The sequence below is a fragment of the Strix uralensis genome, chromosome 13 (genome assembly GCF_047716275.1).
Source record: "Strix uralensis isolate ZFMK-TIS-50842 chromosome 13, bStrUra1, whole genome shotgun sequence".
Lineage (NCBI taxonomy): Eukaryota > Metazoa > Chordata > Aves > Strigiformes > Strigidae > Strix > Strix uralensis.
In genome coordinates, this window is record NC_133984.1 from 18,535,015 (window position 1) to 18,560,228 (window position 25,214).

The 25,214-nt window shown below is 41.8% G+C and overlaps 1 protein-coding gene across 4 annotated transcripts in view; it reads right to left on the bottom strand.

Annotated features, from left to right (window-relative positions):
* GRIA3 (glutamate ionotropic receptor AMPA type subunit 3) overlaps positions 1–25,214 on the bottom strand; it is a 156,670-nt gene that overhangs the window by 35,119 nt on the left and 96,337 nt on the right. For all 4 annotated transcript variants that reach the window (XR_012630640.1, XM_074882227.1, XM_074882226.1 and 1 more), the window contains exons 8-12: positions 24,256–24,360; positions 22,825–22,932; positions 21,440–21,646; positions 11,196–11,572; positions 3,564–3,762 (exon numbers count right to left, since the gene is read on the bottom strand). Coding sequence is in view for 3 of the 4 variants with exons in the window: in XM_074882227.1 (XP_074738328.1) it covers positions 3,564–3,762; positions 11,196–11,572; positions 21,440–21,646; positions 22,825–22,932; positions 24,256–24,360 (996 nt within the window). In the remaining variant the exon portion in view is untranslated. The remainder of the gene's footprint in view (positions 1–3,563; positions 3,763–11,195; positions 11,573–21,439; positions 21,647–22,824; positions 22,933–24,255; positions 24,361–25,214) is intronic.

Below are 25,214 nucleotides of genomic sequence, written 5' to 3' on the forward strand. Positions count from 1 at the left end.
TTGCCAGTTTTCAAGAAAGAGAAAGAGGTATTTTGGAGTCCTTCATCTGAAGCGGTATGTTAGTAACTATCCAAGGAGAGGTTCTTTTCTTTTTCAGTATGGATGAGTGCCCTTTGAAAGCCAAAAGGGAATTGATGCAATCTATTGATTGCCATTTAAATGCCTTTATAAGCTAATTAGTGCAAAATGTAAAATGTTTCTGAGCAGAAACAAGCAACAACCATGAAAATACAGGAGGGCTCATTTGGTTCTTAGATATACTGGGGGGATGCAGAGAGTCATAGTGCCTGCTGTGAAACTCCTATAAAAAACAGGCTCTCACGTTGCAACTGTGAGAGCAATGTCACACTGACAGGAGTCATCGTGCACGCTTGAAACAGCAATGGTGTATCTAGCTTTAACCTACATAGATGGGATAGCGTCTATCTGGGAGACATTGTGATGTTTAGGGAAACATCCAAGGCTATAAAATAGGTCACTAGCTGGAGTCTGCCCAGGTCTGAAGTGGCTGAAAGTCATTACCATCTGTTCATCTGAAATGAGGTGCTGGTATCAGTCCAGTTCCTAGCAGATAGGTATCCACACCGTAAAAGAAACCTTCACAAGTGATCCTACTTGGAAATGGGGTTGGCAGAAAGGAGCCATGGACTGAAGGCTCTAAAGGAGCTCCTTCTAGCACATGCAGACAAGATGGAAACTCATTTATGTGTTGTGCCTCTATGATGCATCAGGAGGCAATTTTTCCTTGCTGTTGTCAGTCTGGCACATTTCACTGCACAACAGCAGCCATCAATTCCTGACCAATATCTTCATTTGAGAAACATTTTAGCTTTATCTCTAAGAAGAGATATGCCCATACAAGCTTCTTTATGGGATCTTAGAGAGACTGTCCTGTGCCTTCTGTGTGAAGTCATTGCACAGCTACAAAGCCAAGTTACGGTTCTCGGTGCCTCTGCACACGTGCTGACCTCCTGCTCACAGCCAGGTAACTTCTCTAGGGAAGATTTAGCTACCTCTCACATGCCACAGCCAGAGTGTGTGTACGTACGCATGGGCAACCAGTGCAAGTAAGGATTGCACTCATTTGCTCATGTAGTCATCCCCGCAGTTAGAAGCTTCCTTTCTCACTGGGTAGATGATCCTGACCCACTCAGCCAACTGCTGCTTAAATTGGTTAAATGCTGGTGGGGAATGGGTAGAGGATGATATCCCCCTCACAGAGGAAATAAGCACCACACTGTACCCGGGAGGACTCACAGCTTTTTCTGACTCAGACCACTGTCACTCCCACTAATGCTCTGGTAGTAGTGAGAAAAGAGCTTACAGGGAGAAAAGTATCCCAAACCACAGAGCATGCATAGTCTGTGCAGGAGGCGCTCAGAAACCAAAGTGTCCTCTAAGAATTATTTGATGTTTCAGCCATCATCATCATCTTATTAAGTAGCTAATAAAGACTGTACAATGAAGTAGTTATGTGAACACATGCATTTCATAGAATCACAGAATCCCAGCTTGGAAGGGACCTCAAGGATCATCTGGTCCAACCTTCCCTGGCAAAAGCACAGTCTAGGCAAGACGGCCCAGCACCTGTCCAGCTGAATCTTAGAAGTGTCCAGTGTTGGACACTTAATCTAAGAAAAAGATTTTGCCCTTCTCAAATCAACTAAAGAAGACTCTAATTACAACAGTTCCATGGCTGCATCACTCTATTCAAATTAATTACTCTGCAAAAGTTAATACAACTGAAATTATGTTGTGTTGAGCTTGAGAACGCTGAGGAGAGAAGCACCACCTAGGGCCCATTCTCCTTCCCACTTGGCCCATCCGGATCACCCAGAGCTGCTGTTACACCCTGCTCCACCACTATCAGGGCTCTGCTGACTCCTCTCCCTGCCTGATGGAGCTGGCAGCTCCTGACAGATCATCCTCATTTACAGCCCTGCTTTCTCCAGCACCAGGAGGAGTCACAGCTCATCTCAGGACTATTAACAGCGCAACAGAGTATTCATACATTTACTAGACTTTGTATCCTTTCACACAAAACACTCATTCCTTTGAACTCTCGGTAAGAAGGGATTTCCTTGTTATGTCAAACTATTAAGGAAATGAAGAAACACCCCCATACAATCCCTCTTTCTGTATTAATGGTAACAAGATACTCAAAAGAAGATATTTTTCCCCCTAAGAACAGTATAGTGACTGTAAACAGCACCAGTATTTCTAATCAAGTTGTACTACCTCTTCTGACAGGTCCACTCAACTCATTTTTGCTGTGCAGATAATACTGTCTGAGGCTGATAATTAAACGGAATACAAATTTTTACACACTCATGTCACCCTTAGAAGGTCAATGTTTATCTTACAGAATTTTAATACAAACAGAAGCCTTTGTAACGTACCAGCTACTACAGTTAATTAACTACTAAGTATCTATTTTTATATAAAGACATTACATGTAAGTAAGGCAGAGTACAAAAGCTTCATAAAATACCTTTGCATTCACTTCCAGCTTTACATCAGATTTATACATAGATGTATCTGTGTGTGTGGTCGTGTATTGAAATTTTAAGTAAATTCAAGGAGCCCTCAGTATTCATCAGCCTACAGCAGCAAGGTTTTATTTGTCTCCCTCCTTCCTCACACTTGCATCTGACCAGTATGCATGACAGGCAGTACTGACCACTTTTCTATACAAAAAAATGTTGGTTTGAATGGCATCTGATTGGCACTGCTGAGAGAGAACCCAGAGCTCCCTGAAAAGGCTGAGCATTTCAGTTCACCCTTGGAAAGGCCAGAAATAAGAGCTTTTCAGGTCGCAACGTTTTAAGATACATAAAAGTGGTCTGAGGTCATATTTAGACTTTTTAATGACCCTCACCAAACTCTCTGCAGTTCAGCTTGTGGCTTGGCAAGTGGAGAAAGAAAGGATGATCTTAAATGAAAGTGTATACTCCCCCCTACCCCCAAATACTGCAAACCCAGCATTTCCCTAACCAAGGTGAATACACACCAGTGTTCTGGGGTACAGAAATTTCACCCCTGACTGCTTGATACAGCCACAGCCAGATGCTGGCGAGCAATGAAGACACAGCAACAACTGCGGCAATCAATGTACCATACAGAAATGAATGGCAACACATGTCTCCCATCCCCCTTCTCATTCTGGTCAGTGAACACCGACGTAGGATGGCATTAACGGCTGCCAGCTGGGCAAACAGAGCAAGTAGGTCAAGAGCATCACTCCTCCAAGAGTTTTCTTTGATAAATATTGTGCTAACGACTGCATTATTGCTCATCAGATCAAGGTTCTGAAACTGGTGTTAAAAAAACCTTTCCCATGGCAGCAGAGGTCAGGTTTTACATCTTGAGATGTTTCAGGCTGAGCAAAACCACTCATTTTTGATAAAATGCCTTTTGATATTAAAATCTGCAGGCCTGTCCTGATTGCACAGAACAACTTTCACCTGAACAGCTATTACAGCTGGGTAAAAACAAATGACTGAATTCCATATATTAGGCACTTACAGTTTAGAAGAGCTCTAATGGAGATTTAACAGACTTACTCTGAAGAATTCTTTGGTTGAGCCTGAGTCCAAAGTGCCATAGGCTATTTCGGTTTGTTTAGCCAGGTCCTCTGCACTCTCTATGGGAGAAACCATCCTTTCCACCGTAAGGAAGGCAGCAAGATTAGCAGTGTAGGAAGAGATAATGATGAGAGTGAAGAACCACCAGACTCCTCCAACAATTCGCCCTGAGAGAGATCTATGGAAAAACACACACCATCAAATTGCTTTGAAGACATTCCTTGGCTTTTTTTTTCATTGAAAAGAAATTCACATGCACAATCCTTTTGCCCAGATCGTTCAGGCATCTGTGAACAGGCAGAATGTGAGCCAGTTCCTGACACCCTTCCTCACGAGAGCAAACTCAGTGTGCACCCAGTCTTGCCTAGTTAAACTCTCTCTCCAGTCTTTCAGTGAAAACAAGGACAATCAATTAAGAACTAATTCATCTGAGTCAACCCCATCGGAGTCTTGGAGAGGAACAAGCTCCCCTGGCTTCCACAGACCCTTTGCTGGAGAAGTCTTTTGCCAGAAGACTTTTGTCTCCTCTGCTTGCCCAGACTTTCCCTGAGGCTGGATTTGCCTGCTGCGATCTGCCAGCTCTGTGTCTCTTTGGGGGCTGCCCGGCCTGGAGGACACGAATGTACCTTTCACTGCACTGACCCTCAAAATGTTAAGATGTAGTAAACTGCAAAAAGGAATCTGAGTAAACATGCAAAGGGATAAAACAAAAGTGATCCAGTATCCTTCCCTCATCACAACCTAGCAGGAATTACAGACTGAATCTGCATACTGAAGTGAGGAAAGAGGCTGGTTTGTTTTATGTTTTATGATAATTAAAATTTGCATGTTGCATTGTTCCAAGTCAAGCATATTCCTGCTTTACAACCACCAGAGCAACAGAAAGAAGCAGAAAAAAAATCCATGTTCTGTTTCCGTTGTGGTTTTTGTTTTATGAAAGGACACACCATAAGGACTATAAAAAAGCCTATTTGTAAATATATAATCACAAAACGCCTAATGGTCAGGAGGTCTAGATCCTGTCAGTAAGAGCTCTTAATGCTTTAAAGCAATTGAACATCAGACTCAAAATATTTGTTCAGGGCTGAAGGATGTCAGTGCCATGCCGCTCAGCTGGGCGGGGAATTTCACTGCTGTGTACAGTGCTCATTCTTCAAACACAGCTTGTTGACCAGGAATCATTTCAGGAGCTGACACAAAGCTATTTCATATATTTTCCCTTAACTCTACTGATACCAGTGGAAGGAAGAATTAATCCCAGACACATTAAATCTGTGGAACCTGTGTGCTGTGGTCCTCAATTTGTGTGAAGGGAAGAAACAGAAAGCGAGAAACCTCTTACCTGCTTGTTTGTTTCCTTCAAGCCCCTCAGTGCCATCCCCAGACAGTGGGTACAAGTTGTCCTACCAACGGATGGAGACAGGAAAAAAAACAAAATTCTTGTGACATGCCCCCACCCCACCCACACAGCGGGGTTAGCTGGTAAACTGCCTAGTCTTGGCCAGAGCCTGATATTGCCTGAGCCATTAAAAAAATCCCATTAAATTATTAAGAAAAAAAGAAAAAATCCATCCAACATTAAACAACACACCAAAGAAAAAAAATTGCCAACACAATAAAAACAGACAGCGCAATCTGGAATAGGTGAGAGGAATGTGGAGAAACAAACGAAGAGGTGAAGTGCTGCTATTCTCCACTCTCTGCCCAAGAAACTGAAGCTCCCACTGGGAGGGCAGATGCAGGCTGTTTTCTATGGATTACAGCACGCACCACTTGCCAGCACAGTTAGCACCCCAGGGACTGCTGCATCAAAGTCTGTGCAATGTGCAAGGCGGTTCAGGTGGTTACAAAGCTTAGGGAAGCTTGAGGAGTGAAGCTTCACCTCTTTGTCCATCAGGAAGCAATGACTTTCCAGGTGTGAACTCTGAGAGACACCACCGTCGCTCTGGCCTGTGTGTGCCTCCTCAGGGCAGGCACACATCCGCTGGATCACCGACAAGCAGAGGAGGCTTCCCTGCCTTTCTTGAGGGCCTCCCAAGAGGAAAAAAGGCTTCCAGGTTTCAAACTGGGCTGTGCTGCAGCTGTGCTCACTAACAGAAGGCTACTGTGTAGCTGCAAAGGTAAGTTACAGAAATATAAATCCAGAACAAATCTCTCTACCTTGGTCTACGTTCTTTGTAGATATCAAGTGATTTTACAGACAGCTAAGGTCCTTTCTGGCCAGCTCCCTTACCAGTTAGGGTCTTGGTTTTAGCTACTTTGTAGAACTCGATACCCTACACAGCTCTTATACACAGCCTCTTATAAGGGCTGATGTAATTTTAGCCAGCTACAAAGCAGTGCCTGATGAACTTGTTGCGTAAAGCTCCCTTTGGAGCCAGCAGAGAGAAAGAGAGGAGACAGTCACCCTCAGAAAGAGATTTATCTCACTTGCTGTAGTGTGGGATAAGTCTGAAGGTGCCCATCTGTCTCATGACGTTGGAGGGAACAGAGACGCCTAACTAAAATGCAACGTATTGCTTTTAGATGGCTACATCGGGTGAAATTCATCTCCCTTTTGTTCATTCCTTCACTACAGACTTTCCATCTTCAGAGATGACCTGGAGTTGAATTCCTCCTCCCTGCAGCGAGGTGGAGAGTTTCAGAGCCAGACTGAGCAGAGGTCTGGCTAGCAGGTTCAGTGGATGAAACATCCACTTGTATACAGCAGGACCAGCTTTATTTGTGGTTTCCAGGCTCCCACGGCCCTTTTGCTTTACAGTAGGTCTTGAAATAGGACGACGAAAAAAAGACTTGCCAGGGTGTTTAGATAAATTCAGTGGAACTATTGGGAACAAAATAGTATACGTTCATTCTTCCTGTAGTTTCCCATACGAAATGTCTTACTTGCGTTGGTAGCTGCCCCTTCTATTAGCAGGACAGATGGGTTGCTGGGAGGAAGATGTGCAGAAGACAAGCATTTTCCAAACCAGTGAAACCTCAAGCTCACACTGCTGTAACAATAAAAAGTCTGTGTCGAGCTGCATGCTCATGCAGAGAAAGGTAAAAATATCTTGCCCCAGAGATCTCGCAACCTGCATGAACCAAGTCAGACAGATACAGAACAAAAAATGGAGAACAGCTGAAAGGCAGGGGAAGGTGGGCATGGCTGGATGTCTTGATGAAAAAGGCACTCCCCAAAGGTCCTACATGCAAGAGAGGGGTCTTGCTAGATGAGGACCAGAGCTGTTCTCAGAAGAGTTGAGGTCACTTGAAGGAAAACTGGATGTCACTAGAGTTGTTTCTCCCAGAGTCTTCCAGTGAGCATGAAAAGGAAGATTAAACGGCTGCTACTACAAAGCAGTCTGGGCTGACATAGCTGTAATTGGTGGTAACACAGGATGGGGCAAAAGAAAAACAAAACAAACCACAAAGCTGACACTGAAGGAAAGAAAGACAGAGAGCCAAAAAACAAGAACATGGACAAGCATGGCCTGGCAGCCTCTTTGTCCAAAGGACCCCAGCCACCCCTAGTCCATCTGCTGATATGGAGACTCCTTATACCCACTGCAGGGGCTGGTGTAGAGGGATGCGGGAGAAAAAGGGTTAGTACATAAACACTGGGCTGGTAATAAGAGAATACTTGTATGGTTTGTACTGTGAACCACAGAAATGTTTGTCCATTACTGAGATAATAATTATAAAAAAATCGATCACAGCTTTTAATACCATGACCACTTTTTCTGATGAAGACATACCTGTCCAAGTGTGCAGTGTTGTAATTTAAAAACAAACGACTAATGCTTTATCCCAAGATGTCATTTTCCAAATTATCTCAACAAATACATACTTTGCATGACATTATTTTAAAGTGAATTACCGTGTTAACAAATGAGAGGAATAACAAAGACCTGGAATAACAGAATTATAACTCAATTATCAAAACAAGGTCAGATGGTGTTTTCAAAAGAAAGTAAACAGGAAGAATGCATACCTTGAGAGGAAATTTAAAAGGAAGCATGGAGTCAAATGAAAGCAAGTTAGTAACCAGAGAAAAACAAAATAAATTTTCAAATTCACATTCAGTTTCCACGAGAACAATACATTCAAACAAAACTTCATCCATTTATCAAAATAGTTTGAATTTTGTTTCTACTCATGGCCATAAACCATATGTGGTTTCTTATAGTACACAGAAATAATAAGCTTCTCACACTACTCAATTTTTAATTGGGCTCTTCTGATCAATACAAGATGGCTGTTCTATTGACAAATAACCCTGAACAGCTTTGGTGTAAACTCTCCTTTTCTAGAACCCCTTCATATTCTGAGGACATGTTGTCTGGTACCCGCTGAGCTGCGAGCTCAGTCCTGCCTCACACCCAGCCAGCCCTCCTCTACCTCTCCTGCCAGCCTCATGCGGCCCGGCAGCCCTCGCCTCAGCTACTCTACAGAGACAGAACACAATAAATAATAGCATCTAAAGTGCTGACTTGAGATGCTTCTATCATAGGAACTGGCAGTGGGAGTTTCAGAAATATCTAGTTACCCAGCTCATTGCTATTTTGAAAGTCCCACAAAGTCATTCCCATGGCCTTTAATAGGAGTCTCTTGATTCTTCTGCTGTGCAAATAGGGACCTAGAAATACACCCTCTTAAATGACCAACCTCAAAAGATAATTTTTAATGAACTCCCTGTCTTTTTCCATCAGCAATTAATTAATCTAGCCTCTTTGTTCCACATGAATAAAGAGCAAAATGGAAATACATGCTCTCATTGAGATTTCAAAGATACTTTTGCTCAGAACAGTGTTACAAATTTGACTGTTTTCTCCTGATTCCATTTGCTGTACACATCTTACATTAAAGCAAGTTTAATAATTTACTTTTGATCCATCAAAAGTGAATTTTCAATGCTTTAGCTCACTATGCAGAAAACACAGCAGCCTTTGATAGCAGAACAAAACTGCTGGCACAAATGTTGATTCCATCAAGGGATGCACTAACCCCCATCCTTTGGCTGCTATCTGATTCCGTTTAGATGACTCCTATTAAATACAGAGAGGAGAGTATAGGGATATATCCTCTGGAATATCCACACAGCATACTCACCGAGGATAGATCTAACTAGTCATTAGATGTCACAGCTGTTCCACACAAAGGCAGCTGAAAGAGCCTTTATCAGCAAGTACAAAAGTGATCTCTCCAGACTGCTTGTCGGCATCTCTACAAGTGCTGTACGCTCTCATATAAGAAATTTATTCAGACAAAACTCACAATGGAAGAATGAAGCCCCTTTTAATGGCAATAAAATAGTATGAAACATTCATATAGTCAATGTACTGTGAATGGTGTAACCTTACAAAGATACGTATTAAGAATTAAATACTTGGGAATAGTCCCTTGTACGGAAAAGAAATTTGACATTTAATCAACTTAAATCAACATGTCGGTCAAAGGAACAGTGTTTCTAGAATTTAAACCAAGGTATTAAATTTATCTTTTTTTTCAGTAACAATGCATGTAATTGCCTGGAATCTGTTATCATGAAAGATAACAAAATAACTGGACAACATCTTCAAATGAGGGCCATGTATTAATACTGAGCTAATAGCTTCTGATGGGCAAATCATCAGATAAAATAAATAGGTTTACTGCAGTCTCTTTTTTTTGGTAGGTATTTCCAAGGCACTTATCATGGTAGCATTGAAAAAAAATAGAATATGTTCCACTCGTTATATAAGGTAAATGGCTGAACATGTCAAAGAGTCACATGAGAGCTTAACAAAAATCCTATGCACTTCTATTTAACTGTCAATAAACAGAACTAGCGTAAACAGTGCAATGCCTGCAGCTTTCCATGTGATGTCCCAGTGCTTATTTCCCGGTCCTTTACATTGGGCACATACATGGTCAACAGCAATTTAAATGTTATCACTACTCATCACCTTTAACAACAAGCAGAGAGGCAAAGTTTCAGTACAGAATTTAGGTGTAAAGCAGAAACACAACGTACAAACAGGAGGAGAAGGCTAACAGCTATAACCATACAGCAAGGCAGCACACACAGACACTGGTAACTGTGAAAACTAACGCATGGTCATATCCAGGCAAAAATGTGTGCGTGTTTTATGTAGGGCATACATGTGCATCTGTCGGTAAGTATGAAATCTAATTGCTGCTGTCAAGACTTAAAACATATGCATGACTTGAATCAAATAGCAACAGGCATAAACCAGTATCTCTGAAAGTCCTGGATTTTGCTGCGATCATTAGGAGATTTGAATGTGCAATGACTGTGAACTTAAAGGATCATTATCACATTACAGGTAAAATCATGATCCTTTCCATGAAACTTCACAGAAGTTTTATCACTTGCTTCAGTGAGGCTACCCCTATATGTACCAGCAATGTACTATATGTACCAGGAAAACCTGGTAACTTTTCAACGATTCAGGTATTGAAAAAGGTACACAAAGGTACACAAATATGGGGATTGACGAGGTGTATTTCAAATAAAAGTACTTTGTTAGAAAAGATCTGTCTCTCTTGCTTTAATTAGCAACCTTGTTAAAGGGAAAACTGCATTCTCTTTGTACTAAGCAGGTATTTTTAATAATTAAAATAGCTGTAAACTGGTTATTAAACTATTTTCACACAAAATATAACTAGTGCTCCATCACTAAGAAAGTAGTTAATTTTACTACTTATCACAGGCACATTACCAAAGTATTTTACCAGTGCAAATGTGGAAACATTATATATATTATTCAAAAAACATTTGTGGTATGCATTGTTCAATCAGAGAGAACTTCACTATTCTCAGGTTTTCAAAATGCTTCTTTAAAAAAAAAAATAAATTCTGTAGTAGTTAATACCAGTGCTCTCTGTTAAATTGGAACTAGTATCAAACATGTTTTACTACAGCCTTATTCAGAAAGACTGTCTTCATGAATAAGAAAAATCTTTATGGAAACTGGCAATGCTTATTAGACCATATTGACTATGAACACAGGGACAACAAATTAGACTGGATTGAAATAAGAATACACATACAGGGTGGTACGCAATAACTGTTAGAAGGGCACATATGGAGACCTGAACATATGAAAGACAGTGGTAAGCAAATTAGTTATAGATGAAAGGATGGTTCAAGAACAAAACTAGGTAAATTAGGCACAAAAGAAAGTAAAAAGAATAGCAGAAGCCATGACAGGAGTGGAGGTGTTTTAAAGTGCTGTTGCATGTGACTTTTTAAAATAACCAATTCTTATTTTGCAAAGCAGAATGTTATATGCACCAAGGAGATGACCGTAAAATGAGATATGCAGCAAAAACACGGTAGCCCTCCAAGCATTGCTGAAAACAGAAAACCCTATGCATTTTACAGCCTCAACATGGTGTATATAAGTTTGGCAGAAATGCATAGATGGCATTATAAGGCAATGCCACTCGCTCTGGAAGTGAATGTTAGCAAGCATGGTGGCTTGATGATGATGCTTAGCATTGAATGGAATGTCAACATAAAAAATTTGGAATTAAAAAGAAATTTGAAAAAGTAACATATATGCACCATGGCATCCGAAAATGACCATAAAATGCAAAAAGGTGATGGAGTGATATGGAACAAACCTTGGAGAAATATCGCATCCTTGCTGCATAAAGGCACCCAGGGAAAACCAAAGGCTGTTAAATATTCCAAACTCATTTGGAGGGTCGGGAGGATTCTGTGGGTCACGTGGTTCTTCACTGCTGTCTTCCAAGTGCCATTCATAAGGGCTGAATCTGCTGACTAGGAAAAGAACTACGCTGACGCCAATGTAAGCAAAGACTATACACATCCAAATTTCATAAGCCAAAGGATCCAGGAAAGAGAATACACCCGGTTTAGATTTCTGAGGCTTCTTGATCATGATGGAGATGCCCAGGCTCATAAAGGGTTTGGAAAAGTCTATGACTTCTTCTCGCACCAGTGTTATGGTGAGGGGGGCAACAGCTATATCTGCTCTCTGAAAAGGGAAAAGAAACCCAAGTTAGTTACAAAACAGTTGCAACATAATCACAATCTAGAGTCTCAGGCTAATGAATCAGATGATAAATTACAAGAGGGAGTAGGAAACATTTTCTTTGCAGCCTATTTTGCAGTCACTGAAGTTAAGGACTGCATCATATTTATGGAAAATTATTAACAAGAAAAATTACAATCAAATCAGTGCAAGGGCCTCATGACAGAGGCAGATATGTACCAACATACATTTATGTTTCTATAAGGTTAAAATGGATGAATAAACACTATGCGACCTGGACAATCAGATGGCAACTAAAATGATGTAATTTTCTAGTAATCGTCTGTATCCATCCACCTGTCTTGAAGACTTTGGGCAAATTGTGTGTTTGTAATATTTTAATTTTCTCCTTTCCACTCTTTCAGCAAGTTCTCTTGCCTTACTAATCAGTCCAGAATCTTTAAAAGGAACCTAAGAGAAGTAATCAGTCACTGAATTTCAGCTGCATTTGGGTGCTACCACTCATATACTCCTTTGAAACCCCACTGCAATAAGGGATAGCAGATGGTAAAATAGTGGGGTGATAGGAACTAGACAGCCCACCCTTTCTGTGGTCACTGAAGAACAGTAATACAGATTTGTGAGTCCCTAAGAAGTAAAGAGCCTGGGTTATCTGAGAAGAATGCAAAGCAGTATTTTTCAGTATAATGTATGCCATCCTATTTTACAGAACTTGGCTCTATAGATCAGTGACACAGACCATGCTCTGGGGCTGGGTCATCTGGAAGCACAGTCTCATCTCATCTCATCACATCTGTCATTCACCAGCATGTTTGCGTACCCTGAACCAATACCCTTCCCTTCAATCAATACAACTTTGCTGGATTCCATGCAAGCATAAGAATGTGAAGTAAAAATATTACTTAGTTACCTGATTAAAAATAACATTCCAGAATAGATTTTCAACACATTTAATTGTATCTGTATTTCTATGCCAGAAAGATTCAAGTCATGCTGTTTAGATAACCTAGCCTTGATTTAGCCAAGTACTCAAGTAGGTGTCAGCATTTGCAAAGGAGGGGACTACAATATTAAAAAAAAGCCCTTTTCATTTAAAAATTATTATGTGAGTCTACATACCTACACTTTTTTGTAATCTTCTATTTTAAACACTCTTAACTATTCATGTTATTGATACTTTTAAAGATGCCCTTTCATTGGCAATGAAGAATTTCAGTAAGAAAAAATGATTCTTAGCGAAAGTTTAACTAGTAGTACCTAAACTGTGCACCTTTTAAATCACGTTTTTTGTTTCCCACTAGTAAGTATGTATCTCTTTCTGGTGGAAAAATAAAACCTGATTAAGTAGAAGTTTGAATAAAAGCTAATAGGAAATGGTAATAAAAAGTAATTAAAATCTGTGCCATAAAATAACTGAATATGCCTTTATGTAAATCTGATGGTGATGTATGTGACTTTCATTAATATCTGATTTGTTCCTCCTCCTAGATAGTTGGTTTGTTGTGGTTTGTTTTTTTTTTTTTTTTTAACTTTAATAAGCAGAAATGGCAAAAGCTTCTCATAAGTTTAATCTCTGTATCACAGGCTCTGTGCCAGCTGGTGCCTCAGTGGCACTGTGCAGCCATGCCCAAGGCACTTTCTCGGTGTTTTACAGCTGAGGCTAATGGCAGAGCTGTTGGACAGAGGGGTGGCCCTCTGCGGCCCTTCCCACAGCAAGCCTTCCTCCGTGAAGGACCTGTCTGCACACACAACCTCTAGATTCGCTCCAGCCACTCAGGAATATCTTCCAACAGTTCGTACTGGCATGTGCAACTACAAGGTATGGGTACAAGCTCACTGCTCGGAATAATCAGACAAAGCATGCCTGTGCATGCAAGGACACCATGTGGAAATCATGGCCCTTGGTGTACCCTCTCACAGCCCTCCTCAGCCCCTCTAGACATTCATGTATACTAGGACATTGCCCTTCCCCTTGAGGAGAAAACCCTCACCTGATTTGTGGTCACTTACAGCAAAAATCTAGCTTAACGTGGCTTGAATATAAAAACTGAAAACACCGGCTGCCTTTGCATGCCTGGGTATTTACTGGCTTTGCAGATGAATGTGTTAATCACATAAGTAACAGAGAGACTTGGGGGGACAGAAGTAAAGTGTGGTAAAGGGACAGAATGATGCTGGGACTTGTTCACCGATGAAGTCCTCTGAAACATATACTTGTCCTGTAGCTCCTGCTTGTTGAGCTACTGTTAAATATTAGATGTCTGCAGTCAGTAAGTATGAGATGCACACAGAATATCAGTTTTAAATGTAGTGAGAGTCCATGGCTGGCTGGAAGACTAAGCACTTTGACCATGGCTACTGTATTTCATGTTGAACTAATGAGGTACTTACAAATTAATCCTTATTAGAGCAAGCTTAATGGATCAGGGCTCCTGCAGAGACCTAGCAGTGATGCCACAGAAGTGAAGCTTAGGTGGGAGGCAGGTGCCTGACTGCGTGGCACTTCTGCACTTGGACAGCCTTGGAACAGCTCGTCAAGGTAGGAAAAGGCTGGTTCAGCTATAAGAGCACTTAGTTTCTGAAGTGTTTTCCTAGACTTGGGAGAATTTTAATTCTCCCGAAGTAATATTTTAATTGTCAAAGTAGACATGGTGGAGCTCTTCCTAAGCGCTGATGCAGCGTGCAATAAAGTCTGTATCTCCTTCATGAGCAGCTGAGTTCATGCAGAATGTTCCTGTGGGGTCTTTGGGGGGATGAAACTGATGCTGTGTTGAAGCCCAGATGAATCAGTTTTTAAAGGCTTGACTGTTACCATGTGCTCATTCATATCATACAGTACCGACTGCTTTGTAAATGACTTAAAATTGCATTTTAATATTACAAGGGATACAAATATTTATTTTTCTGACACATTTCTGTCTTCCTGTTTTCCTAGCATTTTTGATAGGCATTCAATATATCGGAAACACAAACAAACACCCTCATGCCTTAAATGAATATGGCAGCAATTGTTCTCTGTAGAGGGAACAAGTGTGGGTTCAGACACAGGGTCTCATGAAACCACCAACAATCAGGGCACTGAGAGTGGACCAGCTACAATCCAGCACCCGAGCCTGGTTCCCCACCATTTCCCTGAATCTTAATTGCACTAGACAGGTTAAAAAACAGACTGATCTTTGCTTATTTATTTAGAGATACAGTATTTGAAATTGAGAGCTTATGGAGGGCTCTAAGCACCCTAAAGGAACATTAATAATTGCAGCACAGTTGTGAATCTCCCTGTTATGGCTGCAGATAAGCAGAACCCATAAAAATGGAGCTTGATTAAGAAGAACACAACCACAACCATGCCCTTCCCTGTGCAGAACTGAAGCGGGGTTTAAGAACCTCAACAACTAAGCTTCGCTAATCACTCATGACTAACGGCATTTCAAACATCATCTTCACTGCATTTGAGCCAGGCGAGAAATGTCATGGATTCCTCTGAGGCTTGTTCTGTCTTTGCCTACTAGCGTGGGAGGGACGGATTTAGAGAGGACATTCAGCACAGAGGCGCTACCCACTCTGTTCAAAGCTGACCCCAGGGGGCTGCAAACCTCAAGACTCTTTAAGGGGAGGGAGAAAAAAAGAGCAAATGGAAATATCCCTCTACATGGAGAAATTAAAAATGTTAAGATGTTCCACCTCTATAATCCAAAAGGAGGGATCGAATTCTTCTGCTTACAGACCTAAAGATGAGTCTTCCTAACTTCAAAGCCGTGCACTAGAGACAGCAAGAGATACCGGCTATGCTCCTGTCTGTACATGCTTCTGGTCATTCACGCTTGCAGAACTGAACAATTTCTTTGCTCGTGTGTTGCTCTTCAAGAAGTGGGTCTAGGCTACAGTCTCTTTGCATGACAGGAAGCCAGCCAGCACTCAGGCTATGTGCAGACCGAAGCAGAGGAACACTGTCTGATTTCCACCGGGAGCCAAACCTCCAGGCACCCCAGAAGTGCTAAAGGCAGGTACACAGCAGCGTCAGAAGAGACTGCGCGGGAATGAGAACTGACTCTGAGCACATTTTAGGACTTCTCAGTGCAGTCTGAGGTTTCCAGGTATCAGAAAAGGGTGTCAGACAGAGCAACACTTCACCTGTAGTATCTGCTGGCAAAAGCTACCTTGTAAAGAGAGGCCAGTATATCCAAGGTATCGGGGTGTGTTGAGAGGCCAGGTTCTGGAGGCAATGTGTTTTTAACACATTAGCTCACACTTATTTAAAAACAACAGCTGATAGCTGACTAGCAACAAGCTGCATCGAAGCCTTAATGTGTATTAGCTGAGCAGTGTAAAAAGGTATTAAGGTGTTAAAACTGCAGTTGGCCCTGTCTGCTGTAGTTTGTCAATGTTAAGTCCATGCACGCTTTATGTGGATGCCCACAGTTCCTTCTGAGACACTACTACTGTATGCAGATGGAGAAATTAAGGGTACCTCTGCTTTTTGACCTGTGGACATACATGTGCTTCCTCTGTCTGTGCTCGGACGCAGGTCAGCCAAAGCCTGGGGCCGTGTCAGCGTGGCTCTGTGCCAGGGCTGTGGTCCTGTCCCCCCGCGCGGCGCTGTGCCACCTGGGCAGGGACCCTGCATCTGCCCGTGCGTGGACAGGATGAGGGTCAGTCTGAGCCGCAGGGCAGCGGCATCGCATGGCAGACTCTGGGCACTGGTACCTGGGCTTCCCTCCTGTAGGAACCAGGAGTGAGGGGCGAAGGACGAGCTTCTCCTGCTCACGGCACAGTCAGGCTCTGCCACAGACTAAAAGCACATGGGACATTTTGAGCAGAATTAGGAATCACATTAGTCTTCCTCTCCGCTACGATTCAAAGGCTGTATATGCCATCTGTAGTCTTTCTGCTGCTGCGGGGAGAGCCGGAGAGGCCACTGCCATGGGAGGCTGGTTAGTCTGTTAAAGGCAGGGAGATGTGTAGGTGGTCCCACTCTGACAGACTGTGGAGGCTGCCTGTGTTCAGGGAACTGTCTGTCCTTTACATCCTGCTTCATTCCTTTACGCTATTTTACATATTGAAAGTTTTTTTATAAAGACCTTTTTTTACCTGAGGAGAGTTTTAAAGGCTGTAAGGTCTGGCTGCTCTTTCCGCTCCCAAAGCATTTGTAGCTACAATTAAGATCTGTGTTAAACCTACTATCAATTAGCCTCAGCGATGTGAAAAGCATCAGGCCCGGGGAGGGCAGGCTTTCCCTGGCTGAACAGTGAAGGAAGAACAGCAGCCTGCTTCAAAAGGGAAAGAAGAAATAAAAGCCTACAGAAAGAGGCTTACCCTACAGAAGAGAAAAGACGATTGTCTAGTGCTCAGCAGCTGGTGGGTACAAAGCCCTGAGCACCGGCCTCGCGGGGTGTGTGCAGTGGGAGACGCTGCTGCTCATCAGCCTGAGCGGAGGGCATGCTGTTAGTCGGTGGGTGGGTCACTGGAGAACAGCACTTGCCTTGCTGGTTTGCTTTGCTGGTTAGATTTAAATAGTGATTCAGTCTCTCAGACCAAGAATGATTTAGCTACTTCCCTCTTCTAAAATGTCCAGGAAAAAAACTTTACCTATTTGCTATTTTTATTCTGTCAAAAGTTTCTATTACATTTTAGAAATTTCTCTTAGTTGAAATAATAATAGTGCTTGAATTGGTAGGATTTTTTTCTGGTAGGAAGAAGAGTCTTATTTTGACACCATCAGAGTGAAAGAGCAAAATTAAGGTTTTCTTCAACCTAAACTGACATTTTTTGATTTATTAAAAAATCAAATACATTTCATTTTTATGTCAAATTTTATTATTATCATAATTAATTATTATTACTACTACTACTACCACCACCATTTGAAAATTGCTAATAAACCACAAGGCCCTTTTGGCTCCTCTCTAACAAGACTTCTGGTTTCTCCTGTCTGAAATAAAGAAGTTTGGGAATAATATCTGCTCGGCCAGAATTCCCTGCCTCCAGGGCAACCATCCCTACACTGCCAGAAAGCAAGCCCTTCTCTGAGACCAGGTTCATTTGTACAGCTACAAGGAAAGGTCCAAGAGGGCCAGCTGAGACTGTCCTCGACTTTGGGGGGCTCTACAGCACAGTGGACTTTTATGCCCTCCAACCAGCCCTGATGTGGTATGCGACAGGGCAGGGAGAATTTCTAATGGGAAGTATTTTAGTGTGTCTATCCCCAGGTAATGTGTAACTCTCGGGACTGCTCCCGTTAGCCTAGCTAATGCAGACCTCCGGCTAGTCTTACCCTGGAGCCGGGGCTGTGCCGATCAGCCTCAGGACCCGCAGCGCTGTGACACAGCACCCCCGTTGCTTTGGGTACAGCTCACTACACGCTGAGCCCCCTCCCATCCCTCCCCTCTCCTCGCCATTCGGAGCCCTCCAATGCAGTGGTCTGGAGGCTGCAAGGACCCGGCTGCACTTTCTCTCCTGACTACGCTGCATCCCACAGGAAGCAAGGGCGACAGTATCAACGAACTGGCACAAACTAAGCATTAATTACAGCTAATTAAGGTTTTGGCATTAAATGACAAGCCATTCACTTCCTACGACTGTCCTAAGAGCAATTTTAGAAAAGAGCTGTATGCATGGGGCTACGCAGAAAAGGGCACAGTATTCAAAAAGCCGGGTAAGACTTCCCAGCAGTGCCAGGTGGTGGTGAGAAGCTTGCTGGGTCAGGAATATGCTGTATTTGACAAATGACTAGTCACTGTTTATCACTTGAGATAAATGCAATCTAAAAGATTGTGTTTTCTGCCACAGCTCAGTTCAGCTGCTGGATAACTGGTACCAAAACCAATCAGGTCCCTTTTATCCCCCCATGCCTGTCTTCCATACATGCTAATAAAGGCATTTAAAATCTAATCTCCCTCTTGTCTTCCCAAAATGGAATCCAGAGGAGCCAAATATGACACTCATTTTGCAGACAGGGCTCACAGGAGCATTAGGGGTAACATACAGTTTTAGTTCCCTAATAGAGTTTTAAGCCCCTGAGAGATAAAGTCAGCACATAAATGAGGCACTTGCTCCAAATAATTAGCACTTCTAGAGAACTTCTCATCTTCAAAGGGCCCCATGCACACCCTTGTGAATGTGGTATACAGCCCACTCTCAACAGATGGAGAAAGAGGTCAAGGGTATTTCATGATGTTTGCAAACAGGGCTGGGAAAGGGTCTGGAGGGCTGGTGAGGTTTGTACTCAGAGTTCAGGGGCTGTTTTCCCTGCTTGCAGAAAGCCAGGTGGATTTCTGCACAGCTTGCCAGCTCAGAAGTTCATCTCGGCAGGACGGGGAGCTAGCTCAGCAGCACTGGGCTGCAAGCATTAACCTGGGTCTACAGTCAAACCTCAAGGGATGCATCTGACCTTTGAATAATTGAACACTGCAGTGAAGAGGCTTCAGTAACTGAGCTCGCAGCGTGAGAAGAGGAGCTGTTGGGGGTCAGGGAGGGAAACATTCCTCCATTTTTCATTAATGAGAAAACACAGATGAAAACTGTGCTTCAGAATACAAAGGAACAGACCTTTTTGCAGGGGAAAATTACAATGGCGGCATGGGTTTGGGGTTGTTTTAAGGTATCATCTACTGTGCCTGTGAGGCTGTTTTTTTGCTGGTGTGGAAAGGTCACAAGTATAGTCAGGTCAAGGGGAAGTGGTTAGGGTGCAGTTCGATGCTAAGGAGGCATAGCTCTCTGAGCTAGGCTTGTCCCAAGGGGTTGTGGAAAAGGCAGCTGCAGCCAACCTGTTTATCATAGAATCACAGCATGGTTTGGGTTGGAAAGGACCTTTAAAGGTCATCAGGTTGCTCAAAGCCCCATCCAACCTGACCTTGAACATTTCCAGGGATGGGGCATCTACCACCTCCCTGGGCAACCTGTTCCAGTGTTTCACTACCTTCACTTGTAAAAAATGTCTTCCTTTTATCCAGTCTGAATTTACCCTCTTTTAGTTGAAAACCATTACCCCTTGTCCTATTGCAACAGGCCCTGCTAAAAAGTTTGTCCCCATCTTTCTTAAAAGCTCCGTTTAAGTACAGGAAGGCCACTCTAAGGTCTCCCCAGAGCCTTCTCTTCTCCAGGCTGAACAACCCCAACTCTCTCAGCCTGTCCTCACAGGAGAGGTGCTCCAGCCCCCTGATCGTTTCTGTGGCTCTTTATCCAGGTGGACCTTGCATCGTACAGCAGCTGTACAGGCTAATCTTACTTGGCTCAAGTTCCAGAGGCAGTGGCCCATATCACACCTTTCCTCCTCTGGTGTAGATGGTCCCTGTGCCCTGGCTGTTAACAGCAATTTCAGGTTCTCTTTTGTCATGCCTTTTGCATATGGTATGGTTATTTTTTTCAGTGAATAAACTGTTTCATTGCTTGTCAATTGCAAATATATCAAAAGGACCCAATTACAGCTAATACTCTTGATATTTCTTGAACCACACACAGGGAAACTGAGGGTTTAGGTTTCCACTGCAATGTAATTATGCTTGGAACTAAACTAAACCTTTGCTTCAGAGGTTCTCAATGTACTTTTACTCTCTAAGAGAGGTAACACCAGTTTCCCAAATTGCATAACTGAGGCATGGGGAGTTCAGAAGATTTTCATAATGTCAAACCTCAGTGCAACAGGGAAGTGAAGATATAACCCAGGCGTCCAGACCCATTTACTTTCTCTAATCAGTAGATTTCCCTCCCTCCCCTTAATACAATACTATAAAAACATTGTTGCTTATGAAATATTTTGAAGTCAAATAGGCTACCAAGTATAATAAGGCATTAAGACTGACTGCTCCAGAATAAGAAAACGTTTACAAATCTAGCAATTACTTTAAAAAGACTGATTCATTTGAAAAGAATTATCTCACTAAACATTTTGCAAGAATGATGATATGTTATCCCAAGGAAATTTTGAGGTGACTTTTAGAAATCACACTCAGCCATGGAACAAAAGGAGGCAATGGAAATACTTGCTTCTGCTCAGATATTTTTAATAAAGGAAAGCTTGTTAAAAATAAACTGTAAAGAAGATTTGGGTGGAATCACAAATCATCTCATTAGCATTTGGGGAAAAAAAAAAAAAGCAAAGATGAAATATCAGCTTGTAAAGTCTTTTCTGCAAAGCCAATTTTCTCCCCCTTCCATCTGGTTTATCTGTATTCCAAAATTCTCATTTTCAAAGAAGTTTCTAAAATGGCAATTCCGGACTGTTTTTGTTCTTACTAAACAAAGCAATGTACACCCAATATAGAAATATAAAGAAGAATGCAATGAATTAGACTCTTTTTTTTTTTTTTTTTTTGTCTGACAGTTGATTTTTAAAGCCAAACCCAGGCTTTAAAAAGAAAAAAGATGTGGGTGATTTCACACCTGCATTTCTTCTTACCCTGAAAAGCAACTATGGGGCTAACAGAGTCTTTAGTCTCTGGTCAAACTGACATCAGTGATCCAACGAGGGCCAGCATCATAGTATCAGACCTTTAACGGGAGGGGCACCCTCCCAGCACTTACAAGACTGATAGAGAAAAAGGAGACATGACAAATGTAAAAGCACCCTATGATGGGCAAACTGGAAATTCTGCTGTAGACAAGAATTTGAAATTTGCCTAATGCCACTTCTCAACATTTTGTGAACTCTGGTTTGGAGAACAGCAGTAAAAAAGTGACACTTTCCTGAAACGAAACAATTAGAAAAGCAGACTATAAAAATAGCACTACAAAGAAATATCTAGAATTTTAAAGGTGGTATTCAAACAGAAGATCTTTATTTTGCAGTTTATTAACTTTGAGCATAACTTTTTATAAAGAACATTAAAATGAAGGTTAAGAGAAACTTACCCCATAGACCAGTTCACCCACCATGCCATTCCATATCTTAGTCTCAGGGTCCCTAGCTCCATATTTCCCATCTCCAACAATTGACAGTTTGTATTTTATTCCAACATGTTTTGCTATTTCAGAAGCTAAGTCTACACAATATCCTTCATATCTCTCATTCCCTTCTAGTTGTTCATGGTTTTTCTTATACATTACATATGGTGATTCCTTTGAAACAAAAGTAAAGATCAAAAGTCTATGAATGTAAAATACAGCTTTAAAACATACAAAATGAGAGCTGTTATTATCCTTTATATTACTGGCAAGTATTTACAATATTTCCTGCTTTGGTACAGAAATTAGAATGACAGACTTTTGCAGTTTAAAAACCCTTGGCTGATCCTACAGCCACACATGCTATTGATTGTATCCCTAGTATGGACCCATTGAAGACAACAGGACTATTCTGCTTTAACAAAGTCACACTTTTGTTTGCTGGGTTAGGCCTGATTAGACAGTCAAAAAGCATCACTGTAGTAATAAATCAGGTTTTAGTGTTTAAAGAACTGATGTATCCAACACCTGTACCATCAAAATAATTTCCTAAGGCCCCAGTGGCCTAGAATGGAGCTCTGATGGAGGTATTTTCAAAGCAGCCTAAGGGAAGGCAGGCTAAAATACTCAGCAGCAATTTTTGTCATGAAATTCCCTTAGCCTTCTTGGAAAATTCTAGCTGAAATGCAGATTATATCTCACTAAATCCATAGGAGTATAAAATACAATGCTTCAGGAAATAGCATAAAATTGGTTCATACTTAGTAGAATTGCAACAGGCATAAAAGTCACAAACAATACTGTACAGAGCACATCTGCTAGAGGCATTGGGACTGACACAGGTGTTGCTGTTTATAAGACACAGGAAGAGCTTTACTTCTCTGGAATTGCATGGGTATAGGTTGCTTTTCACCCCGTGCTAGAGCAGTTCCAGTTCTCTACAGGCTTCATTGTGCCACCCTTACTCAGTCCACAGGGGTTGAGTTTACAGGAGCTGTACCTGAGTGAGGGGTGCAAGATTTGACCCTGCAGCAGGAAGGCCAGATCCTGCAGTCATTTACATACATGCATAATAACTTCACTTATGTGAGGCATTCAATTGAGTTCAAGTGTCTGAGAAGCAGCAAAGCGCAATGTTGAGCTCAGTGAGCTTCTCCTGTGAGTAAACTTACTGATGTACATAGAAGTTTGCAGGATCAAGCCCTCAGTACATCTCTGGAAGATACTGAACTTTTCAGTCACTTGAAGTCACATAGTATCCAACAGTTGTCTCCTGGCAAGGTGTCTAACACACCTCAGGAGCCATGTGTCTTGTTTCCTAAACACAAACACACTAAGCACATAAAACTTACCAAGATGGTAGTGACTACTATAGTTCTGTTCTCCACAGATGAAGTGTCATTAGAGGGCAGCTGATCTAATGCTGGCACAAATCTTTCATATTCGTTCCAATAACCAGCCTATAAAAATGGAAATGGTTACCTCATTATATATGTTTACAAGGACTCTGGTGCACGAACTTATAACAGGTACTGTCAAAACATATGGCTTTGTAACACACATGCAACATTTTTGCCATTAAAGGACTACATTAGCTTTAATATATTTTCCTTAAAGAAACAATGTTCTCAAGTCCACATGCAAATAAATACAATACAAATCTAAGTGAAAATACGTATCAAATTCTCCCTATCTAAATTCACATCATCATGGTCCCTGTGGAATAAAGTCCCATGTATTCACAGCACGAGAATATAGTATAGACAAGAAAATAAACTGCACAGCACTCTGAGTAAAAGTCTTTGATTTTTTAATTTTTATCCATATCCTGCTGCAGTTCAGACAGTGAATAGTCCCTGCAGACATGCCTGAGCTAGCTTTAGAGTAGCTGCACAGACATCGTTAGCAATGCAGGCACAGTAGCATTATCTTCAGCACGGGATGCAAAACCCTCTGTGAGCACGGGGTGACTATGTGTCAGCTGGCTTGTGCTGACCTTCATGGTGCTGTGGCTACATTGCTATGCTATTACGCTAGGCTTTTGTATTTCTGCATAACACAGAAGTAACACTTTTGTCTACGCTGTAAGCCTAGCTGAATGGCTGGGCCATGTCCAGAGGTGTTTTGTTATCAAATATGTGCAGAAGAGTTGAAGGAGTCTCAGCTCAGGTACCTATCGGCAGGTGGAATCAGGGATTTAGGTGATTCTTCTCTCGATACTCCTGAGACCCTCTCTACCTAATTATTTTTGAAAATCTGCCCTAAATTTCTTTTATAACAGGGATCTAGGCAACTATTCCACTTAGGATCTATACTTTATTTAGGAGACAAGAGAATGAGTAGCAAATCCTAATTAAAACCAAACTAATTTTTCTGTTAATTTCAGAAGGTTTCTAAAATACACTGGCTCCAGCTTCACTATGGCTCCGAAGCCTGTTATGAGAGGAAGGGAAAGATGGAGAGGAATTTAGAAGATAGGGCTGAGCACAGAACCATGACAGCAGGTATTATGCTTGCCAGTGGAAAAGCTCCAGAAGGGTTTTAAAGGCAAAAAGTGGGCTCTAAAGTTGACATGGAAACCAATCAATATATTACGCAGGGCAAGTGGTTTGGTCCAAGAACAGAATAGAACAAGGTTCCTGGGATAGGAAAGACAGCAAAAAGGTGGGGTTTCCTCAGGGCCCTATTATTACAGAGCCTGTGTGGTATTTTTGAGTTTCATTGGTTTGTTGGAATAAATATTTGTGAAGATGCGAAATCTGGATGCGTATCTCGAAACTCACCTTCCGTGATCCAGCAGCTTTCATTTCATACACATCAATTGTGTAATTTGTTCTCCGCCCATAGGTGTCGAATTGGATGTTTCCTGTCATTCCTTGAACTTGCACCTTAAGGGAATAAACAGAAAAAACATTTTAATAAAAGATTCACTTTATTTTTCCCTCCATTACATTTTGCAGGAACCACCAGCTCTAGCACAATTTTTATCTATGTAAGAGAGTTGCAGCACTTTTGACACAGCCAGTTATACTCTTCATAACAAAACCAATCCCAATTCTCTCAGTTTCAGCTTTGTTAGTTAGTACTCAGCTGGTGACTCACTACTGCAGAGTGAGCTGCATTTAAGTGTAAGTGAAATTAGCCCTGCACGTACGTTAAATGTAAGAAAGACTGATTCTGCCACGCTTAGTCACACTGGGTCCACTGATACAGCACGGAGTATCAGCGACGCACATGCAACAATTCAGTGCCATTAAACCCCTCACAATATGGTACAGTGATTTGCAACACGGACCAGAATCCCTTATCATTGCTCATTCTGGGAAGTGCTTTATTTTAAGATCAGTCCCAGTGTAGGAGAAAGGAATGAATCTCTTCTCTGAATGAGCACAGAAAATCGTCTCTACTGCTTATGGAGTTTTGGTCTCAATGTGGATGGATGGGTGTATAGACGGTAAGTCATTATCATTACCTACTCACATGAATCATCTTAAGAGGAAGTATAAAGTACTTTGTTTCAAAGAAAAAAATCTTTCTTATTTCCCTGTATGAAAGGGTGAGATATTTCCATCTATCACTTATCAACACTGACAAGCTGTCAGCTCAGACAGAAATCTGAAACTTCAGTAGGGGTAAATTAGCTGAATATTTAGCAAAAAGCTGTACAAGTTACGGGAAGAGGTGATGGAAGATTAGTCAAAAGGAAACTGTTCAGGGCTGGTGACTGATCTGCTATTTATGG